Source organism: Mytilus trossulus, chromosome 12 (genome assembly GCF_036588685.1).
Source record: "Mytilus trossulus isolate FHL-02 chromosome 12, PNRI_Mtr1.1.1.hap1, whole genome shotgun sequence".
NCBI classification, from domain to species: Eukaryota; Metazoa; Mollusca; class Bivalvia; order Mytilida; family Mytilidae; genus Mytilus; species Mytilus trossulus.
The window spans coordinates 27,519,333-27,544,062 of record NC_086384.1 but is presented as its reverse complement, the minus strand read 5'-3'; the positions used below and the strand labels follow the sequence as shown (position 1 = coordinate 27,544,062).

Genomic DNA, 24,730 nt, shown 5'->3' with positions numbered 1-24,730 from the left:
AAATTATTAAGCAATGAAAAACATGACATTTGGAGTTTTACCAAGGGAGCTAAAAATTAATTAATAACACTGGCTGCCACACAACATTTCGGGGACTCTTCCTCTGGTATTTTCCCTCGCTCTTTTATAGCTGACTATGCGGGGGCTTTTCTAATTCATGATTGGGGGCACTATAATGACCTATAGTTGTTAATTTTTGTGTCATTTAGTCTCTTGGCAATCATAATACATATTCTTTTATATACAGCGATGTCGTTATTACGACATAGCTATGTCGTAAAAACGACACAATGATGTCGTTATTACGACATGATATGTCGAAATTACGACATAACAAATGTCGTTTTAACGACATGTCATGTCGAAATTACGACATAGCGATGTCGTTATAACGACATGTTATGTCGAAATTACGACATGCTTTGTCGTAATTACGACATAATATTTTTTTTTGAATGGCCCTTATCGGCTTCCGTAGAAGTATTATATTGGCCGATTCACTTTCAGTATTCTACCGAAAAGGTAAATAACCTGTTATCTCTCGATCACGTAAATTATAAAATGTTCAGTTTACATCCTACATGTACATTAGGATTTATTAAAAAAAAAACATGGTTGACAAACAAATATCGATCCATTTAATTACAATTTTATGAGTTATGTGTTGTAAATATATAAGTAACAGTAACCCTGTTAATATTGTAAACTTGACATATTTGGCAAAAAATCATATTAGTTAAAAATGGTCCAGTTTGCCATTCTTGTATTTATATAGTTCTAGTGTATATTAATTTATATTGAACTTCTCTTCAACAGGTACAGAAAACTTATTGTTTAATGTCACAAATAAAGTATTCTCCGTTTACGTATTTAAGTTAATATGATGTTATTTAATACATCCGTTTTGTTGTTCTAATAATGGGAATGTTGTTTAAATCACTTCGTATTAAATAATCTATACCTTCAAGACATGTAAAATCAAAACATTTTCATCATGATTGACATTTTAAAGATTATGACGTGATTTATGTAATTTTTTCATCTTTTGACTAAAATAGAAAGTATTATGAAGTAGAAAAAGACCTCCATGGGTAATAATCCAGCCAAGAAGGAATCCCGTGTTTTTTCCGGTGAAAATAACTTCAACAAAGCCGTGACAACAAGCAATGAAGCTGAGTTAGAATCGGAAAGTTTCCTCAATGACAAGGTTTGTTTTATACAATTAACTGACATATACTGAAGAATATTGAAAACGCGCCACTCCTCAATTTAATCTAAATGTAGTCTTCACTAAAAACGAAACGTTTAATTGTTACACGTTTTATATTTGTAATCTCGAAATATAGAGATGTGATATGATTGCCAATGAGACTTATATTCACCTTAGTTCAAATAAAGTAAATGTAAACAATTATTATAGGCAAACATACCGCCTTCAACAATGAGAAACCCCAAACCTTATGGTTGACTTTAAAAAGGCCCAACATGCAAGCGTGAAACAGTTCAATTTAGAAAACAATTTAATTAGAAAATTGACCTCTGATTACGTTCTACTACTTAATAAAAGGAATAACAGTACTGTAGTTGAAGAGTTGCCACCGTCAATTGTAGATTCTAATGCAATTTGTATGTAACAATTATTTTCATTGGCTAAAAGTTGCCGTCAAATCCACAGTTGACCAGGCGTTACTAAGGAGGGACAACCATTTTGAAATGATTGAATCAACAAATGTTCGACTACTACTATATAAACGAAAATAAAACAACACCTACCTCGAATTCGCCGTTTTAATGTAATTTTATCCGAATTTGAAGCGTACAGGTAACGTAATATCATCCAGTTTGTAAGTTTTCATTTGTATGACGTCACGTTTACCAATGACGGCTTTGCGCCAAAATCGTTCATGACGTTACGCGGATTTTTTTTTATTTGTCAAATTTAGACATTTTTCAAAGTTTTATCGTATTATTTCTTTTTGTAATGCATTAGAATCGGAATAACAGTACTGTAGTTGAAGAGTTGCCACCGTCAATTTTGATTTGACGGTCGCAAATCTCAGTTTTACTGTCTCCGCTACGCGTCGCCAGTAAAACTGCATTTGCGACCGTCAAATCTACAATTGACGGTGGCAACTCTTCAACTACAGTACTGTTATTCCTTAATTTGACGGTCGCAAATGCAGTTTTACTGGCGACGCGTAGCGGAGACAGTAAAACGGAGATTTGCGACCGTCAAATCTACAATTGACGGTGGCAACTCTTCAACTACAGTACTGTTATTCCTTAATTTGACGGTCGCAAATGCAGTTTTACTGGCGACGCGTAGCGGAGACAGTAAAACGGAGATTTGCGACCATCAAATCAAAATTGACGGTGGCAACTCTTCAACTACAGTACTGTTATTCCGATTCTAATGCATTACAAAAAGAAATAATACGATAAAACTTTGAAAAATGTCTAAATTTGACAAATAAAAAAAAATCCGCGTAACGTCATGAACGATTTTGGCGCAAAGCCGTCATTGGTAAACGTGACGTCATACAAATGAAAACTTACAAACTGGATGATATTACGTTACCTGTACGCTTCAAATTCGGATAAAATTACATTAAAACGGCGAATTCGAGGTAGGTGTTGTTTTATTTTCGTTTATATAGTAGTAGTCGAACATTTGTTGATTCAATCATTTCAAAATGGTTGTCCCTCCTTAGTAACGCCTGGTCAACTGTGGATTTGACGGCAACTTTTAGCCAATGAAAATAATTGTTACATACAAATTGCATTAGAATCATATGTATAGTAAAACGTAATCAGAGATCAATATTTTAATTAGATTGAAAACTAACAGACAAGAACCGTCGACAACTACTACACTTCAGGCTCCTGACTGGGAACTTTGCACTTTTGATGTCAGTTTTCTTTTTTTTTTTAATCTCTATTTTCTCCTCAATCCTGAGATATTATAACCTTGGTCGAAAAATAAAGATATAAATGATATCCTATTGGGTAAATTCTGTAAGAAAAAGAAAATAAGTGTAATTTTTTTTTTAATCTTGGATTGAAAATTAAATATTGGTTAAAATCCGTACATGAATTTAGTTACTTTAAATTGATATATATACAGTAACTTTTTAAAGTGGTATCAACTTTTATTCCATTAGTAGAATAGATTTTTTTTTAACCATGTCAGTTTAGTAATTTAAAATATATCCCACACAGTCAATTATAGTTTTAATTTAAATCTTCACTAACATACAACGTATTAAAACTATGTACTAAGAGGTGTCGATAACGTTAAGTGATGTTTTGAACTTAATTCAATTTATTATTAATGCTTGAATAACGAATTTGGAAATAAATAAATAGTTTGGCTAAAGGCATGACAACAACAATAACAAACAAAATGTACTTTATAAAATATAAGATAGAAATTGACTCAATTTGATTTTCGTGAGACAAAAAAAGAAGAGAACACTCAGATCAGATTAATAAGATTAAAACGACAATAAAAATGTAGTATGTACTATAATTAATGGCACACAACTTTATCACCTTTGCGTATATATGAGTTTTGAAACAAATGTTCGTTCGTATCAGTTACACAATGGGTAAGGTTGTCTTGCGAGAGAACGGTATGTGCTGGTGATTCGGTCCTGTCTGGTGCTGGTGGGTCCTGATTCTGTGCTGGTTAGTTTGCTTGCATTGTTTCAGAACGGCAATGAAATAACCGTTTTGTTGCTTATTTTTTCTCTGATACGTCATAAGTACCATGAAAACAATATAACAACATTGGTTTTGGGCAAAAGTCGTGCAAGTTCGCCAAACGATTCAAATTCAATTCAAAGCTTTATTTATAGTCGATATGTTTCATAACAAATAAACGAAATTGTCCTGATGACGTGCTGGTGATTAGAAAAACGGTTCTGGAGGCAACAGTCGAGGGCTACCAATTGTTTCTGCGCATAAAAATCATGTGTCTTCAGCAGCTAAAATCAGATTTCTTTGTGAACATTTCAGTGCTGACTAAAGGGATGACAATAGCATTGCGGTTTTATTTTGTTATATTTTTTTTTTGGGGGGGGAGGGGAGGGAGGAAGAGGAAGGTCACAGTGAATAGTTTTGAAATTCTAAAATTGTTAATAAATTTTAAAAAAATGCAGATATTGCTTTATAAGAACGATTTTATTACTGCAGATGGCAATTTTACCATAAACACATTTTCCAAGAGTGGAAGGGATTTTCCCGTAAGATTTAAAAGTTCAACCTATAAAGAAAACTGTAATTGATAGCTATTTAGCATCACTTGCTGTATCTTTAACTTTAAGATTTTTTCAACACAAATTTTTTGTCTAAATGGTTGTGGAATTTGATAATTTTTGAAGGCCGTACGGTGATCTATTTATTATATATAGTTGTTAATTTCGGTGTCATTTGGTCTTTTGTGGAGAGTTGTCTTATTGGCAATCATACCATATCCTCATTTTCTTAGTGGAAGAAGGCGTCAAGTCTTCTGAAGACTTAAGGGGCTGACCATTGATCACCATTGACATTGAGTCTCCGTATGCCGCATTCATTTCGTGTATTACAATTTCATAACAACTTAAGATTCCTGACACCGATTTTTACATATGATTAGGCATCTGAATCATTTAATTTGTAAATTATGATTGTAAAACAATCACTATCGTAAATATGACCCTTTTATTTATGTAAATTATTAGATTTCATCTCATCCACATGAACGTTATTTGTTTACTTGTAACAGGATGTTTTAACTGTAGATATTTGTATTACGCATGCGTGAATTTGGTATCGGGACAACTCGCCCTGTTTACAAGTTCGCCCTTGAAGTTACGAATTTGCAATCCTGCAGACAAGAAGATTTTGTTTTTATATAAATAAAAAGGATATATAAAGTGTTGTCTTTATTCATGGTTTTCCTTTGTCATGTGAATTAGATACCCTTCTACATACATGTACATGTGAACCTCCCGACGGGAGTACAAAACTCCCGTTTTCAGGGGTCTCCTCCCGTCCTCCTGTTTAGGAGAAAAAACTCCCGTGTATGAAATATTTCATGAATGAAAATTTTCAGACGCCATATTTGATTATTTCTTACTACTGTACGGGTGTAATTGAAACCTGTGTTAAATTTTACCTGAACATCAAAGAAGATGTATAATTATATGGCTTCACTTGACAGCTTGGGTGTCAAACATACTGGTAATCAACGATGATCATGTTTACCTCCGGCTAACTGCCGTTGTGTTATCAAAACAATGTGTATTGGGAATATTGAAATACTTTTTTGTTACTTCCCTTTGTTTTATCCTGTTTTCAGTTAGTTTGCTTTTAAAAATGTAAATTGTAAAAAGACTATAAATGATTAATATTTTAATCAAATAATCAATCATAAAAGGATGTTGATTAAATGAATTTTAGCAATCTAGACCTCCTTTCAAGGATTAAATTGAAGTTTATATGCTAAATTTGTTTACAATTGAGTAGAAGTTATCATACTATATGTGAAACTAGACTAATAAAAGGTCTAGTAGTTAGATTAATTCCTAGGAAAATCACTGTTTCTAAGTCTTTTTAAGCTTTCTTCAAATATGACTTTCATAATGCTTAAAAGCCATGCAGTACTAGTGTTAACGTTAGTGTATGTTATTTTTTAAATTAATTTACGATGTTGCAAATATACATGTGGAGCTTATTTCTTTCTTATTTGTCTATACATTTACAAATGATAAGGAGATGGTGAACAAAAATATATACAGATAAGATATATAAATATAACTAGAACACACCCGTGATATCGCGGTCCGTGACTGAATTTAAGTATCTAACTATGCGCAAGACTTATTTTTGTATTAGTATTGTCATCTGATAAAGTCATGCCGATTATAAGATAGTTATCACAGTTTTCTCTGCTTTCAAATCTTTCTGTTTGACCCGTCTAACTGGAACTGATCAATTATTGGTAATATTAATTATTTGGAAAACAAAACGTCCTGGGATGGAGTATTTTTTTTAATCAACAGCATTGTCCTATATTGGTTATAAATAAAGTTGAATTCTTTGATTCGCTGTTTTACGTCATGCCCGCTAACAAATTGAAAACTGTACCTATACGCCTTATTTTTAGTATTCGTATTGTTATCTTATAAAGTCTTACTGATTAAAATACTACAATAGGTAACAATTTGACAATTAAGTAGTGTCAACCCTGTGATTATGACCCGTGTATATAGCATATCCTGAATACATCGTTTGGTGGTGCGCCTGTCAAATGCGGAACGTACAGATAAGGTAATAGGTAACAGATGAATATACTATTGGTATCGGTATCGGATTCGACCCGGAACTTCTTAATTATTGGCAATATTAATTACGTGGAAAACAAAAGGGCCTGGAGTGGTGTAATTTTTAATCTACACCTTTGTACTATATTAGTTATATATAAAGTTGAATTCTTTGATTCGTCGTTTTTACGTGATGACGGCTGACAAATTGGACCTCGTAATTTTAGTATTATAGATGATTCATTTGCAAGCAGTGAACAATCATTTGTCAAAAACAAAACAAAACAAAACAAGAAACAGATTCTTCTTATTATTTTATTTTCAAATAGAGAGGCAATAAGGGAGCTATAAACATTACAATTTGATGGAAATTTGAAGAAAAAAACACAATTTCTACATCATTTGGTTACATTTACGACAAAATTTATGTCCTGATCTGAGTCCTAATCTCCTGACCAAAATTTCCGAATCTCCTGATCTGAGTTTCACAGTCCATCACATGTATGCATGTTTTGACCATTCAGTACTTAATAGATGCATAGTTCTTGGGGAAAAGTTTCATCAAATAATATGAATATAAATGACTTTTTTTTGTGCTCATTTTTTACAGTGGGTTGTAATGATCTTCCAGTTAGGTTACCCTCATTTGAAGTGTTGTTCCCAACCTGTTAAAGGTCCATCTTTGTGCATAATTCAAAATTGGAAATTTCAACAAGCATCTAATATTCTTAATCTGGAAAATAAACCCTGGTCTACTAGCTTCATGTATATTTTTTCTACCGATTTAATATATAACTAGAATCATGCAAACAGACTTAAGGAAAAGGCATGTAAGTTCATCATACACATATGACACTTTTTCTAGACTATCCAGATCTAGCAAAATACGTCGCTAAAAATTGTAACCTTTAAAATTGTTGTTGTGCAGTAAAAACCCATATGGGAACTTTCAAAAGTTGGCGGGTATGTAACAAGTCTTACTATGTTTATGCTCCATTTATGGGCAATATGTTTTCTAGTCTGTCCGTCCGTCCTGCTTCTGATTATAAAGTTTATGGTCGAGGTAGTTTTTGATGAAGTTGAAATCCAATCAACTTGAAACTTAGTACACATGTGTTCCTCTTGATATGATCTGCTTAATTTTACTGCCAAATTAAAGATTTTACCTAAATTTCATAGTCAACTGAACATAGAAAATGATTGTACGGATGGGAAATCCATGTACTTATGACCTTTTCTTGTTTGAAGAAAAAAATACATTTTAACGATAACGGAACAAAGCAGCCTGTGTAAGTGGGGCTGTTTTATGGTAATTCAAGTTACCTTTTATTCACCTTCTTCCACCTCAGAGCTATCAGCTCTTTGATTAATATATTAAGCCCTGTCAAGAGTGCCCAAAAACAAGTGTTTATCGATGGTTGCTTTCTGTCATATTTATAAAAATATTCAAAGTTGTAGATAAAATCAGGCCGAAGGTATTCATTTTTTATCATTTACAGTTTATAGCTAATATTCATTAAGGTTTTTGCTCTTTAATTTTTGTAGAAGGTCATACTTTGTATTGCAATTGTTCACATCTTGTTCAATCTAGTTAGTTTTCACCACTCATGCATGAAAAGCAAGTTTAGGTCGTTTTTTTTTTAATCCAGTCGAAATTTGTTGGAGACAGTGTATAATTCATTAAGGAAGAAATTAGAGGTACCAGTAGTTGGATTATCTAACGTCGTATTGTTAACTGAAATAAGTCAGTCAAACCTTTATTGCCGTTATAAATGTCGCTTTCTTTTAAAAATAAAAAAGAAGCACCTTTTTTAACTATTTTGTGTAGAGAATCATTAATTTAAGGGTATTTAATATCTAAAATAAAACTAATCTAATTTAATTTATTTTCATCCTATTTTTGAGGGAAGATGTTGCCCTTTTATGTATCTATAATTAACGATTTTTAAAATTTAGGTCGTAAATTAATGGCCAGGACCACACTGTTTTGAATATGATTCTATTATATTTAATGCGTTTCCCTCAGTTTAAGTTTGTTACCCCAATTTTGTTTGTTTGTCCATGGATTTATGAGTTTTGAACAGCGGTATACTACTGTTGCCTTTATTTGAAACTATCAAAAGAAAAAAAAAAGAAAAAAAATGTTATGTTCTCTGTCTCTCGCTCACTTATTCTCTTTTTAAATACGTACATCGATATCTTCAACACAGTCAGAATACTTATATTGCAATTATGAAAAAGTTATTTTGATTGGCGTAAATCAATCTTGCGTCATTCTGAAATTTACCTTCATCATTTTGAAATGTAACGTTCATAAAAAAACGAGCTCCAAGAATAAAGTGCACAGGTAACTAAAACATTTTTTATTGATCCTAGCCACGAAATGTAATTTTAAGTATTAAATGATTCTTTTAGCAATGGCATAGGATTGTAAAAGCATTCTGACCTTGTGCACATGTTTGGAATGAAATATTCCGCACTTCATACAAAATGTACTTTAGTCAACGTTTTTTTTTACCTAAATGAATTTACAAAAAGAAGCATTCAATTCATAAATAATGTCCTTTGTTGCTATTTTGAAATGATATAAACATTGAACTTTATCGTAATTACTAAATAAGAAAGTAAACACTGCCATTATTGTACCAAAGGGTGAATTCAGAATAGAACTATGGCTACTGTGAATTTCTTGTTGTTTCCTCGTATAGAAATAATGCCACGATATATACACTTTGAGAAACAATAAAACAACTCTTTCTAGGGTCTAACGGTGGCCTATATAAAAGCAAAATTAAATATATAATACCCTCATTTTAGTGTTGCAGTTCAAATATCCCCAACCTTTATACCATGCTTTGTTATGTATTTATGTGCTTTGACTGATTTTAAAGTGGTGGTAGTCTCGATCATCCAGTCGCTTTATTTTTCAAAGTAGAGCGTCTGGAAGACAAGTGATATAAAAATGGTAATTTATGACATTCGGAATAGTATCGGATTTTTTAGCTTGTATTTAAAGATGATGTCAAAGACGAATAACCAAGAAGTCGGTTATTGACTTCGGAAGAAATGACATTACGATAATATTATTGCAACGCCCGAGTGTACCGATTGTTGTTGAATGCTATTTATATATTTTTGTGACGACATTCAATTCATGGAAAACACCATACAGCATGGCTTGAATGGGCATGGACGGCAACAGAAAAACCAGCACATACAACCTTGGTAAGATGTTATAACAACACACACTGTAACATAAATTGAAATGCAACCTGATAATCCGAGTAGTTATATTCTTTCATTCGTGTAGAATTTATAATTATACAATAAATGTCAATTGTTATGTTGACTGGGACCACTCGAACAATCGTATGCGTTATAAATACTTGGGTTGATGTACATGTGTAGTATCGTTCACTTTATAAATACTTGATGGAATCTGCCATGACGCCGAAATATAACCTTCATCCAAGATAAGTTCGTTGTATCTTTCTAAATAAGGGGATTTGCATCTTGATATGTGTATAAAAAAAAGGGGGGGGGGGAGAGAGATACACTATGATGTACAAATTCAAAGTAAAACAAAGTGTATCTAGAAGATGCCATTTTTTACATAGTACAATAATCGGTCAAAATGATTTATACATTCGATTTTCTGCAAAACAAAATTTAACAATATATGCAGCATCAATGAAAAGAGGTGTCAATGAGGCAGCAACCAGTGAACCCAATGACATAAATGACGAAAACTATACATCGTCATGATTAAGAGTTTATCATATAGACTAAAACAAAACTTGAAGATAAAATTGCCAAAAGCTCAACATTACACAAATAAGGAGATGTGGTATGAATACCAATTAGAACTATCCGCCCAAGTTCAAATGAATTGAATGTGAGCAATTATAAGCAACTGTATGGTTTTCAACAATGAGAAAAATCCTAACATGGTTTGGATAGAGAATTCAAACGGAATGTGTCAAAGAGACACTGGGCAACCCGACCAAAGATCAGTAAACAGCCCAATGCCACCAATGGGTTGCGTCTTCAACGCAGCGAGATTATCTTGCACCCTGAAGCCGAATTCAGCTTGCACCAAGACAATAATTTATACAATATATTTCTATGATGGTTTTTTTTAAACAATTTGTTTTTATATATATGCTATGCAGCATGCTGGTGACTAAAAATTTATATGATTTTGATATTTACTTTCTTTTGTAGACAAACCAATGATAATTTATGGACACAGATTATATGTGTAAAATGTGAAGAATTAAAAAAAAAATACTCAGGATTTTCATTGTATCATAAACATAAACAATACTCAAACTGAAAGATTTTTTTATAATTACTGAAACATCAATTAGTATAAATACACAGTACCAAAATGTTGGGTATACATTATTTTGACAGCCTCCACAAAGCGAAAAAAATACACAGTATAAATAGATCACAGTACCAAAATGTTAGGTATACATTATTTTGACAGCCTCCACAAAGCGAAAAAAAAACCACAGACTCATATTTATCAAATGAAACAAATATCAAAAAACGCATTGTTGTCAGATATGTTAGGGATATTAGATTTGTATTGACAAATAAAAAATCATATGAACAATTAAACAGGTTGAATCGGTCTCATTTTCATGTCGGGCCCTTATATAGTTGACTATATGGTAGGGAGTTTTCTTAATATTGAAGGTTATGCAGTGATCACATTTGCGTATATCCATGTCCTTTGAACTTTTCTGGGTTGTTGCCTATTTAGTTATTGTTCTTGTGAAGCAGTCCTTTATTGCATGCTTATACATGACAAATTATAAGAGTTTGAGAAGAAGAATACATTTTAGACTCATTATCTTTTTTTACAAGTTACTATGCAGAATGAGATAAATCCCATTCCATCTTTTCCTTGTACATCATTCAAACATGCATTCAAAGAGTATTGGGTTTCATGACTGACTGGTTAAGTTCTGTATTTCTCCATGGACACAGGCTACACTGGCAAAGTGGTTTTGTGTGAAGATTGGTTCCTGAATATTTTCTTTCCAAAAGGAAAGGCAATTATTGGTGTAACAGCTAAGAAACATTCAGACTATTCTGTCGTTTGCAGTTTTAAGATCAGTTAATTTTGTAAATGGAAATTGAGTTGGCTCATTGTTTAATCTCGCTGATCTGCCAGTTATACTTGTTAAGGAAGTTTTTTTACATATGCAATCTTAGTATTTGTATGAGATGTATTTCTTTACAAAGACGTTACGGTAACTTGATGTGTGCTTTTTTGTAAGGTAAGTGCATATATATATAAAAAAGGAACTGAGAATAATGAGATAAAACAAGGAAAAACGAATAAAAGATAAAGAAAAGAGACTGAGGGTGACAATATAATGATGATTGGTTGCCTATCTACGTCCAGTGACAAATATTTCATGCATATTTAAGACGATGTGATACAATACAAAACATAGAGAATAGTGGTATTTTATACTATGAAGATAAGTGAAAAAGTGGACAGGTGTGTAATAATATAAGAACAGTTTGCTCTTTTTTCGTCTTGTATTAAATAATGGTAATGTTCAGGACGCAAAGAAAATAACGATAATTGTAAAAAGGAGGTCCTAATTTTAAGTTCATTAGGGATACAGTTTGGAGGAATTACGACTCTAAAAAATAAGGGTATATTGTATTTTAGTATAGCGGTCGAACCTAGGGACTCTTTTTAAGCGTGCAGAAAGCTTGGTACATCATATTTACACGAACAGTGGCGGATGAAGGACTTGTTATTAGGGAGGGGAACTACACTCACTCATGCTACAGTGTTTCCCTATATAATCCATCACATTTTTCCTACGAAAAAACCGAAGGGCGAGGCTCCGCCTATGACGAGTGGTATCAAATTTACACAGGGCCGTAACTAGGCCTTACAATAAAACGAGACAGACGTTTAGGGGCCTCCGTCTGCGGTACCCAGTTAATGTGGAAACCAGGGGTGACACAACTGGCCTAGAAAATTAGTTGATGACGAGTCAATTAAGACTTAGATAAAACAAAAACATGAAAAAAAGTAAAACTTACATAGAGTACTTTATTCAACGAAAAAAACCCGAAATCTGAATATAAATTACAGCCAATTAAAGCTTACTTTTGACTTTTAGATCTTTATTACATTTTTAAAATCATTCAGTTTAAAACAAGAACATGAATACATGCTATATTTATATATGCGTCTGGGTTATCGAGACTACGCCTTACTTGATGAGTCAGTCATCTGCATATCTTACCTTAACGCTGTTTTCGGAAATATCGAAATGCGAAATGATTACCTTTTTAGCTCACCTGGCCCAAAGGGCCAAGTGAGTTTTTCTCATCACTTGGCGTCCGGCGTCCCGTCGTCGTCGTCGTCGTCCGTCGTTAACTTTTACAAAAATCTTCTCCTTTGAAACTACTGGACCAAATTAATCCAAACTTGGCCACAATCATCATTGGGGTATCTACCTTAAAAATTGTGTCCGGTAATCCTGTCAACCAACCAAGATGGCCGCCATGGCTAAAAATAGAACAATTGGGTAAAATGCAGTTTTTGGCTTAGAATTCATAAACCAAAGCATTTAGAGCAAATCTGGCAATGGGTTAAATAGTTTATCAGGTCAAGATCTATCTGCCCTGAAAATTTCAGATGAATCGAACAACCTGTTGTTGGGTTGCTGTCCCTGAATTGGTAATTTTAAGAATTTTTTTCTGTTTTTGGTTATTATCTTGAATAATATTATAGATAGAGATAAACAGTAAACAGCAATAATGTTCAGCAAAGTAAGATTTACAAATAAGTCGACCCGACCGAAATGGTCAGTTGACCCCTTTAGGAGTTATTGCCCTTTATAGTCAATTTTTTACATTTTTCATATTTTTTTGTAGATTTTTAGAAAATATTTTCCACTGTAATTACTGGGCCAAGTTCATTAGAGATATAGAAAATTGTAGCAACAAGAATGTTCAGTAAAGTAAGATCTACAAACACATCACCATCATCAAAACACAATTTTGTTATGCATTTATCTGTGTCCATTGTTTAATATGCACAAAGACCAAGGTGAGCGACACAGGCTCTTGAGAGCCTCTAGTTTTGCAGGCCAAAAAAACAAAACTACAAATGTTTTCAAAATGATACTGATGAACCGTCTTTAATGGATATGGGCTGTATGGGCTTTGCTCATTGTTGAAGGCCTTGTTGTGGCCTATAGTTGTTAATGTCTGTCTCATTCTCCCAGGCATAGATTACCTTAGCCGTATTTGTCACAACGTTTTGGAATTTTACTTCCTCAAAGCTCTTCAACCTTTTTTGTACTTGTTTGGCTTCATAAATATTTTGATACGAGCGTCACTGATGAGTCTTATGTAGACAAAACGCGCGTCTAGCTTACTAAATTACTCAATTATAATCCTGGTACCTTTGATAACTATCTGATCTCTTGTGGAAAGTTGTCTCATTGGCAGTTATACCACATCTTCTTTTTTTTTATATTTAAAGTGTTTCTTACATCGGATTCAAATTTCTTTCAAACTTCGTTTTACTGTGCGTATTGCTTGTGTGTTTGCTTTATTCTACATTGGCTTGAGGTATAAGGGGAAGGTTGATATCTCATAAAACATGTTTAACCCCGACAAATTCACTTTGTTATGATCCATTAAAAGATTCTACTTCAGAATGGAGTGCAGGGGTATCACTTTTTCTAGTTTAAATGTATTTCAGCACATATATTTGATGTGCATACTTGGAAAGTTATTTCTTATGTTGGTGAATATCAACGAATCATAAAACGAAAATAAAAATAAAAATGTACAAAAACTTTTAACACCATCTTTTTTATTCAACCCAGGTCAAAATCCTTCCCACTCAAGATTTTTCCTTTGAACCAAATCCCATAACAACAAACCAAGTTCAACGAAGACAAGCAAAGCGAAATGTGGTTAAAAGAGTCTTGTACCGGAATGCTCTCTGCGAACAGTATGTCATTGCAGCCAACCATAATGGTCTGAACACTGATTTGATAGACCTTATCGAGGAGAACGCATCGAAGGTAACATAAAACATAAACTGTTCACATAATTCATGCATCATTATTTTGTTTTATACTGCACTCGTTCTATTTGAGCAGTCAAAATGCATTGACTGTATATTTCTATGTCATATACAGTCACTGACCTGATATCACTTTTCCTCATGAATATTTAAATAGAAATTGCTGAAATTATTTTCAATTATTCATACGGCCTCTTCAACCTGTTCTTGTTTCCAATGTAAACAACGATGCTTGTAACGACTCAAACTTGTTTCTTTTACAATTTTGGGGAAAACATATTTCCCTTATTAATATTTAATGTTTGAAACCTATAAATCATTTTGTTTTATGTTTATTGTTGATATTTTAGTCTGTAAACAAATGAATTCGTTCACCATTGATTGCAGTTTTCAACAGGTAATGATGTACGTTTCATCGTGTTGTATATTTCTCCGCCTGTGTGATATGAGGCATTTTTAAAGGGGAATTTTCCTCAATATTTAAATCAAATAAATAACATTAACACACTAAACAACAATTGAAAATGTTTTTTTAGATTGCAGTATAAAGACAATAATAGTGCATTGACTTGACATATCAACGATATAAGGATTCGGCCCGAAACGGGGAAAATGCTCGGCACAGCCTCGCATTTCCCCGTTTCTAAGCCTCATCATTACATCGTTGATATGTCAAGTCAATGCACTATTATTGTCTATTTTTTTGTCATTCGATAGGTGAGTGAAAATGAATGAATATTTACAGTACACCATTAACACACCCATTGTATCTTTCAGAAATGAGAAATATAATTCATCCTCATTTTTAAGGAAATTTTGTTAACCGTGCCCTGAAAATGATCCATGTAAACTTTTTGCTCCTTTAAATAAACTTATTCTAAAAGGTTACCTATTCAACAATGTAATAAGATCATTGAATATTGTTTTTATTGGTATAAACATTGATTTTGTTATCAGTAGATTAAAAGCTTACTAAATAGTACTAGTATGTTACATACATATACATTTTCATGGATCTACAATCTGTCGACACCTGTAACTTGGCATTGCACAAGGTCATGTTTTTCTCTGGCTGTTTATGACGTCTTTACACTAAATCCATTGTATTTTGGATGTGTACGGATTGATTGTTTAGTCTAAGAGGCATGATCTTTTTATTAGTTATTAGTGGCTTTGAACTAGCTGCCAGATAACTGCGAGTACTCTCAGATCTGTTAATTGTGTGTTGGGATGTATAAGGACCCGGCCACGCGCCCACTTGTATTTTTTGTCTATCTGATGAGTTAAGCCTTTTTCAACTGATTTTTATAGTTCGTTCTTTTGTTGTACTGTTATATCAATGTCCCAGGTTAGGGAGAGGGTTGGGATCCCGCTTACATGTTTAACCCCGCCACATTATTTATGTATGTGCCTGTCCCAAGTCAGGAGCCTGTAATTCAGTTGTTGTCGTTTGTTTATGTGTTATATATTTGTTTTCCGTTCATTTTTTTTTCATAAATAAGGCCGTTGGTCTTCTCGTTTGAATTGTTTTACATTGTCTTATCGGGGCCTTTTATAGCGGACTATGCGGTATGGGCTTTGCTCATTGTTGAAGGTCGTACGGTGACCTATAGTTGTTAATGTTTGTGCCATTTTGGTCTTTTGTGGATAGTTGTCTCATTGGCAATTATACCACATCTTCTTTTTTTATATATTCAGTATATTTAAATTTGCATACATTGCTCTTTATGCGTGATATGATAATAAGAAACTATAATAGTATGATATCCTGAAATTGTGACAACTATCCACCAGAGATCAAACTATATAGTAAGGCATTCAACAATGAGAAAATCCCATGCTGCATAGAAAATGAAAATTTAAAATATTTCAAACGAGGAAGCTAACTGTCTTGTGTATGTACACAAATAATAAGCAAAAAAAAATGTGATACACTGCGACAAAAAAAAAACCCATTGAAATATATGTACATACATTGGGACACGCACTTGTAGAATGTAATAATGATTTTATGCATACAGAAAAACGTTGTGCAATCCACAAAGATAATTTTGTCAATTTAAAAATACAAAGAATTGAAAAAGTATCTCATATCTCGGTTTGTTGGTGAGCTTGATAAGGGTACAGAAAAGAATTGGCGACGTGATTAAAATAAAATTACTGAAAGCTTTGAAAAGTAGTGACACCTTTTATATTAATGCAGGTACCACGGGTAGTACTGAACAGTTTTAGAGAGCTGAGAGATTATCTAAAAGAACCGATACCCAACCACCCTGACAGTGACATTCTGTTGATCAGATCCTTTATTATTTGGTTGTCAGATGCATTGGATCATGATACAGTTGAGGATTTAGAGCCTCCATCTTCTCCTCTGTCATACAGATCTGGTGAAGGACAAGGCAGAACCCCGGATGTATTAGTTAGACTGTTACGGCAACATAAAACTACATGTACCACAATATTTATCTTATTATGCTGGTATGTTAAAATTATATATTTATTATTTTATAGATTTTACTTGATATGAATGGTTTAAGATGTGTATGATAATTAAAACAGCGGTAGTAGGTTTTTTTTATTTCAAAATTGAAATTCGGTGCTAATAAAATTCGAACAAAAACATTCAAACAACACAGTACAAGTCCTTAATACCATGTTTGTATGATCTGACCGATCAAAAAAACATTAAGGATTTTATCCTTTTTTATCTAAATGTATGTGCAAATCCACAAGAGATCATCGAGTGCATATTTCGTGTATTCAACTTTTGCTGGCAAAATTTACAGGTATTTAACCGAACAAACGTAAAAAGTAAATAATTCTTTAATGCGTTTATACATATTTCATCTGTATTATGGACACTCGGAGAAACATTTCTGAAAGTTTCTGATACTGAAGTATAGGACCGGTCTCGCATACACATTTATATGTTTTATATGGTTTCTTTTTTAGTTTTTTAAAGTTGTTTTTTTTCTGGTGAAAGAGAGGTTACCATTAACTATACTTATGCATCTTATGACCAGTATTTTTGTTGACTGTTATTTGTCTTTTGGTTTGGTTTATTGTGGGCCTTGTGAGCTGATCTTCGACGTATAGGAGTTGATCGAATATTCAATTTGTATCTATCGTTACGGTTTCTCTTTTAGTCATTCAGTTATTTTGGTTCTCTTCTGAAATACATACCCTATAATAGTAATCAATGTTACCTATTTCATTGGTAAAAAAAAGATTAAAAGATTCCATTATTTTTTACATTTATTCTTAAATCTCTTGTAAGTTTTATTCGTTATGTAAGGCGTGTAATTACGTCATCATTGTGCGAATGAAATTAATAATAATCGTCATTTCAAGCTGTAAATGAAAAAAAAAAGAAACGCATTTCGTCTTCCTTGCTTAGTCCACATCATTTTTCAGGGCTGCTGGTATTAAATGTGAGAAGATAAGTGGTGTCTGCAGGAGTGATGATGGAAGCACATTACTTCCATGTGCATGGGTAGCAGTTTTTATGAAAGACACGTGGCAGCTTGTTCATCCATACCGCATATGTCGAACATTATCAGGGAATATATCAAAAGACATGTTCAAATCTTATACTGAAGTCCATTCAGATACTAATGAGATTCTAAAGCAAATATTCTTAGATCATTATGTTTTGTCAAATCCAGAACATTTTATTCACGAATGCTTTCCTGATGATGAAAAATGGCAGTTACTTCTTGAACCAATAACCAAAGAACAATTCTTAGACCAAGACATGTTCTTTCCTCCTTGGTGGAGAACGGGTCTAAAACTTACTACTCATTTGAGCCATCGAATGACCTGTGACGATGGTAGAATTACACTTGGTTTCATGGGAACATACGAATCCGTATATGAATTGGTACTTTGGTATACTTTAGAATTAGTTGAGACAGACTTAGATATAAAAATTGAAAATGATCACTTCTTACAAAAGTTTGTTTATCTTGTCAGAAACGAATCAACCTGGACATGTGATATACTGTTTCCTTATACTGGTACCTACAAACTTGTATTTTATGCCGGTAAATATGGTGAACCTCTTCTAAAAATACTCGCAGTTGATATCGATTGCAAGGTGTGTCACCCTGAACCCGTGCCACTTCCTATTAACACTGGTGCTATTGGCCTGGGGCCTGGTCCTTTCATGTACTTCACTGGGCTTTCTCATCCATCATACAGATCTGGAATACTGCACATCGATTTGAGCAGACATTTCCAGATAAAATTTCGGATAGATAATAGAATGTCTGAATTGATTTGCATAAAAGCTAATGTGTTGTCTTCTGAAGCAACATCGAACCATTCCAAGAATTACGAAGTGACCAATAAACTTACCCAGTGTTGTTTTATACGAAGGAGAACATACAAAGAAGTAGTGATTGACGTATTTCCACCAGAATCACCAGGACAGTACATTTTGCAGATTTTTACTGAAACAAATGGATATTTAGAATCCGAGACAAAAACAGCCTGTTACTACCTGTTGATCTACGACGAACTTCCTTTGCAAGAATCGCACGAGGTATATATACTATTAACTGATGTCTGTACATTCAGAGCATGATATGAGCCTTTTACGTTAAATTGTAACACAAAAGCATGAAAATCATTTTTTTCGAATATTTACGTTTCTTTGGACCATACTGCATACACCACATTATGGTTGTTGAAGTGTGTTCTCTATTGTTTCTTGTTTCGTAGTTTTGCTTCGGATATTGCTTTTACTACTTCCTTCATTTTGCTCTAGACCGTCGACCAAATAAAGAAAATTAACATTTCAATTCTTGCCAAGTAAAGAGTTAAAGAAGGATAAAAAAAGAATACATTGAACTCAACATTTAAATCACACCACAGACTTTCATTTATCAAAACAATTCGATTGTTTCGATTAAAGATTTAGAATCACAATTATGAACATGCTGCTGGTGTATTATTATAAATTATAATGATATGTTTGTGAGTTGTTATTGAATTTGATTGTATGGTCGAAAGGATTCCAGGTCGTTGTATAAGACTTTTTTCAATAATTGCTGAACATTGTATTTGTCCGGGCATGTAATAAGCAAAATCAAGAGAAATTAGATCAAGATTCCAGAAATATCGATACAATGAATTCAATAGATGCTTTGATTTAATGTAAATATATGCGGCTTATGTTTTTTTTTATATATAATTATAGAACTGTGGTACCAGAGCTGCTCGTAAGATGTTAAATGCTTCAATAGAAGGCAAGAACGTCAACGAAATATTATTCCGTATTCAGGACTGTGCTAGCAAGAAAATAACAGAGATCGACCTAGATGTTCAAAGAGCTAGAGGAAAAGCTGCAATTCTCAACATCAAACAAAGTAATGGAAGTTTTTAAAATTAAATTTGTGTACTTCAAATAAGCTACACAAACACATTCTAAATATCAATGTAGGGCAACATGTCTTATTGCTTTTAGAATAATCATTCAGTCGGTCAACCAAAGATAACTTTGTTCTTGCTATTTGATAAGGGACTTTCCGATAAGAATTTTCCTTGGATTTAGATATTTTTGTTATCTTCCCGTTTTTAAGTTTTTTACTTTTTATCACGGTAACTGTAATAAAAAAAATGAATGCTATCCAAAATAAAGATTCCAAAATTGATTTGATGCCTTTTGTGAACATTTAGAATTCTATTTATTTATAGTCAGTGGTGCTAATGAACCCGAAAACAAAAAATCAACACTGACATTAAAGAGGACACATATCAATCCAGTTTTAAAAAGAATTTACTCTAACTTCTTCTGCTAATTCAATTGTATATATTTATTTAGAAAAACTACACAGAGGTCAAAAAGTGGCTGTCGATCCACGGCTGCATCATTCGAACATAGTAAGACAATCGGAGTATGAAGCAAGACTACATAGACTTATAAATCTTCTCGAAAGACTGATCTATTATCTACAGCATGGTGATAGCTCAAAATCATGGACAACTGTGAGCAGACCACAATCAGTAAACAAGGAACCAGTCGAAAAGACTGAAACAGTTCATCAAACATTGAATTTGCTCCTTACGTTATTCAGCAAGTCAGAGAAGGACAAGGTATGTATACATGTGTGTTTTATCATATAAACACAACCCAAGAAATATTAATACTGTTTTAATTACTAACTAAGTCATAGTTGAAATGTGTTCTAATTATCTTTCAGTTGATTAGATATTTTAATGATTAATTATTACTAAAACATGTTTTGCTAGTCTCGAGTTTAGTTCATGAGTAGCCGTAATCTTAAGTTTGCTTAAATGATTTAATTTTGCCCAGTGATATATTAATCATGTTTAAAACATTGTTGTGACGTCATTCTATTGTTTTAACTGTTCTTTATTTCAGTGATTGGACAATCATTCAGTACCTGTTAAAAACATTTATGTTACCTTTAGCTGTCCAATATTTTTAAGAATATCCCTCTTCTTTCTTAAAAATATTGGACAGCTTAAGGTAGCATAACTGATTCTTACAGGTAAATGATAGTTCATTCACTAATTAATAATAATAATAAAAAAACAACCTTTAAATTACCCCATTGTACAAATGTACAACCAAAGTATAAATGATAATTTAAAAAAATATTTTATTAAAGTCACCTTCGGATGCAATACAGCAATTTTGTTACTCATCAAAACGGTTTCTTGAGCAAAACATCACTTTCAAGTTGATTTTTAACACTACCAATACTTATATCACAGTCATTTTTCTCATGTTTTGGGGTTGTCTGTTTTAGCTCTAATTAAATCAGTTTGCTCGTTGTAAGTCTTGTTTTTGTTGCATTAATGCATTTTTTTTTCAAAAGACGTATATATATATAATTTATTTGCCTCCTATTGGAGAGTATGAAACAAAGCAAAGACAATTACAATAAATCATATACAAACAACACGAACTATGATTTACACAGAGACAGTCAATAAAGACGAGATCACGAAGAAAAGTTCAATTATTTACATATGTTCATTACAGTTTGAAAATAGTTTATGTACTTCTAGCAGCAGCTTTTGCGGTTCTGTAACAATTTACAAGAATTGTAGATAAAGTTCACACACATGAAGTTAAACTGTTCACGTTCTTCATTCTGTAGATCAAAATCGGTGTCACAGGCAAGAATACAATTAAGCATTTTGTTGTCAGTCATATTTCCTAAGTGAACACTAAATGTATTCGGGTTTATGTCTATAACACTCCTCCAAAATTGATCTCGAGCATCAACTGTATAGTCACATGATAGTATTGCATGAGTACATGGATCATCAAAAAGTTTACCACATTTATCGCACAGTATTCTGTTGTTTTGTAAGTTCTCGCGTATAGCACGTTGATGTTACAAAATATGCCTGTCTGCGCATCAGTGGGTGACGTAGTGCTACTCTCCACGCCGCATGCGGTACACAAAGCGAGTGAATGTCTTTAAAAACAACAAAATCAGGATCCACTGCCATACGATGGTGCCACTTTACTACCTCAACCTGGTAAATTGACGTCTTGACTACCGATTTCCAAATTGCCGAACTTGGGAATTGTCCATCATAATTGAGAAACTGATCTAGATATTTCGATAAACCATATTTTGTGAGTATTTCAATAATGTCACAAGCGAAACCTGATCTGGTGTCATATTGATCATATCTAGCATCAATGAGTCTACGGAGAAGAATACGGAACGAGACAGCTGAGTATGGAAGGCGACATGCTCTACCAAAAAACAACAGTTTTCGTTCACATATAAAACTTTCAATTGAAAGCCATCCTAACAATGACACACACATTGTTCTTCTTGGTAAACCTTGTATACATTTACAAATATAGTGGTGAGTTCTTTCAAGCATCAGTATTTCAGTGCAGGTAAGTTTTCCCCAGAGTTCACAACCGTATAGTGCTTTCGGATAGCAGAGCTGACGTATAATCCTTGCGCATACAATTGGATTTACAATGGCCGGGTGTATTCTAAGGCGTATAACTGATGTCGTTGTCGAATTCAAGGTGCGACAAGCTTTAAGGGTTCTGTCCATTGTTTTTAAAGATGTATCTAGTTGAATACCAATATGTCGAGCAGAAGTTGCATAGTTGATCGGTTCTTGATATAGATATGTTGGAGTAGAAGTTCTGCGTTTACCGAATTGTAATAATTTGCTTTTTGCTGGTGAAAACGTGAAAACCCACATGTTACTATAGTTCTCACATATTGTTACCATCCGTTGTGTCGAAACGCAGTTTGTAGCAATAATAGCAATATCGTCTGCCTGAATTGGAGAGCTAGCATTAAGATCATAAAAGAATGCACCTTCTTTTGAAGAGTCTAGTTCGTTTATAAGGTCATTTATAAAGATCAAGTACAGTTTAGCTGACAAGGAACTTCCCTGGCGAATACCACGCTTTAGTTCAAACCATTTAGACAATTTACCATTTGAAGACACGGCACCATACAGATTAGTGTACGTACTATCAAGCAAAAGCTCCATACTCGTGCAGTTTTAAACGAAGTCCATCATGCGGAACAGTATCAAAAGCTTTCGTGCTGTCTAGTAAAACAATATAAATAGTCCCATTCTTTTCAATATGATGAAGAGTTACTTCTTGAAGATTGAAAGACGCATTGAGACTGCTTAAGAGCTTTTGATACGCTACTTGCTGTCCGTTTGGAAAATCTGTTCGTATGCTGGAGAGCTTGATGTCGGTTAGTTTTTCGAATACTTTTGTAATACTTGGTACTAACGAAATTCCCCGATATGAATTTGTATCAGTTCGGCTTTTGTTATCACCTTTATACAGGAGGATAATCATACTTTTGTGCCATTCTTTTGGTACGTAGGCATATTGCAGAATCAGATTGAATAAATAACATAAGTGTTTCATTAACAGTTTGCCACCAAAACGCAGGTGTTTGTAAGCAATGTCATCATGACCACATGCTTTGTTACATTTTAGCTTATTACATATGTCATGTACTTCCGAAAATTCAAAAGTAATCCAATTGGCTGAAGTGTCTTTAGTAGCACTATTTCTGATAGCCTTCACCTTCTCAGAAATTTCATTTTGACGATTACTATCTTTGTAGTTTGTAGGCGAAAAAACAGTGCAAAAATGTTCATACCAAATATCGCATATATCGTCAGAATCAGTGTAGAGAATGCCATCTTTCTTAAGCGACATGCATCCGGAAGACTTCTTCTTTCGTCTGTTTAAAATCGTCCATGCATGTTTTTGATCTATATCGATTCCTTTTTTTAACCTGTGTGCAGTTGAACTTTCAAACTCATCAAATGATTTTCGAAGTGCAGCACGAAAAAGTCTTTTTGAAGATTGATATGTCACAAAAGCATTACAAATGCTGTCATGGCAATGACATTGATTTATCCATTCTTTTCGAGCGGAATTCATGTTGTTACTTAAAAGAGTCAGGTTGTTATTCCAGTATGGTTTCATGTAACCTTTATAATTGATGTGTGGTAAAGTTTCAATCTCAGCAGTTTATATAGAATTGATAATTTCAACGTAATAACTTTCAATCGTTGTTTCGTTAATTTGACCACTAGGATACTCTAAAGTCCACAGTTTTTGAGATACTGCATACGAATAGTCTGTTACTGTGCCTTTATTTCGCGCACGGTCCCATGCCACTTTTGGACGATTTACAAACACTGGAGGTTGTAAGTTAGCTCCCTTTCCACGTAATTCGAATGTACATAGTACTGGATGGTGATCAGAGATACAAAAAGTATGGTTGTCTAAGACACTCGCTTTCCGAATGTTTTCAATGTTGTCAACGTTAATTATAATATGATCTATTCCTGTAGCCGGACCTCCATGATGCGACTGAAACGTACAAACGGGTCCTGTGCAAATCGCCTCCATATTTACAGACACTAGGTTATGTTCAATCATAAGTGAACGGAAAAAATCACTTCTTTAGTCTGATGAAAACATGTATCTTGGTCCATTGATTTTCGTCTTAAAGTCACCCAATAAAACTACTGTCCCAATTTCCTGATATATAGTATATAGTTCAAACATATATTCGACATGTTCACGAAAGAAATCAATTGAGTGAGAAGATGCAGGTAAGTACGCACAAAACGCAAAAAATGTTTCACAATTTGGAATATTAACTTCAATACCAAGGAATCTAGAGTTGTTACAGTCTATCACCGTCGTATATGGATAAATGACTTTCGAGACTAAGAATGCTACTCCTGATCTATCATTTACACGTATGGATTCAATATTTGATTCGTCCACGCCTTTCGAGATAGACACAAAGTTACTATCTATTGAGTCAAGTATATGCAATTGATA

The 24,730-nt window shown here is 33.3% G+C and overlaps 1 protein-coding gene across 2 annotated transcripts in view; it reads left to right on the top strand.

Moving 5' to 3' along the window:
• The first annotated feature begins 987 nt into the window (after positions 1-987).
• The window catches only part of LOC134693704 (kyphoscoliosis peptidase-like), a 54,585-nt gene continuing 30,842 nt past the window's right edge, over positions 988-24,730 (top strand). Inside the window, exons 1-6 of one of the 2 annotated variants that reach the window (XM_063554596.1) lie at positions 988-1,207; positions 14,186-14,386; positions 16,592-16,866; positions 17,803-18,931; positions 19,589-19,757; positions 20,213-20,484. In XM_063554596.1, the coding sequence (XP_063410666.1) occupies positions 1,088-1,207; positions 14,186-14,386; positions 16,592-16,866; positions 17,803-18,931; positions 19,589-19,757; positions 20,213-20,484 (2,166 nt within the window). In that variant the 5' untranslated portion in view covers positions 988-1,087. The remainder of the gene's footprint in view (positions 1,208-14,185; positions 14,387-16,591; positions 16,867-17,802; positions 18,932-19,588; positions 19,758-20,212; positions 20,485-24,730) is intronic. The other variant, XM_063554597.1, reaches the window with a different exon arrangement.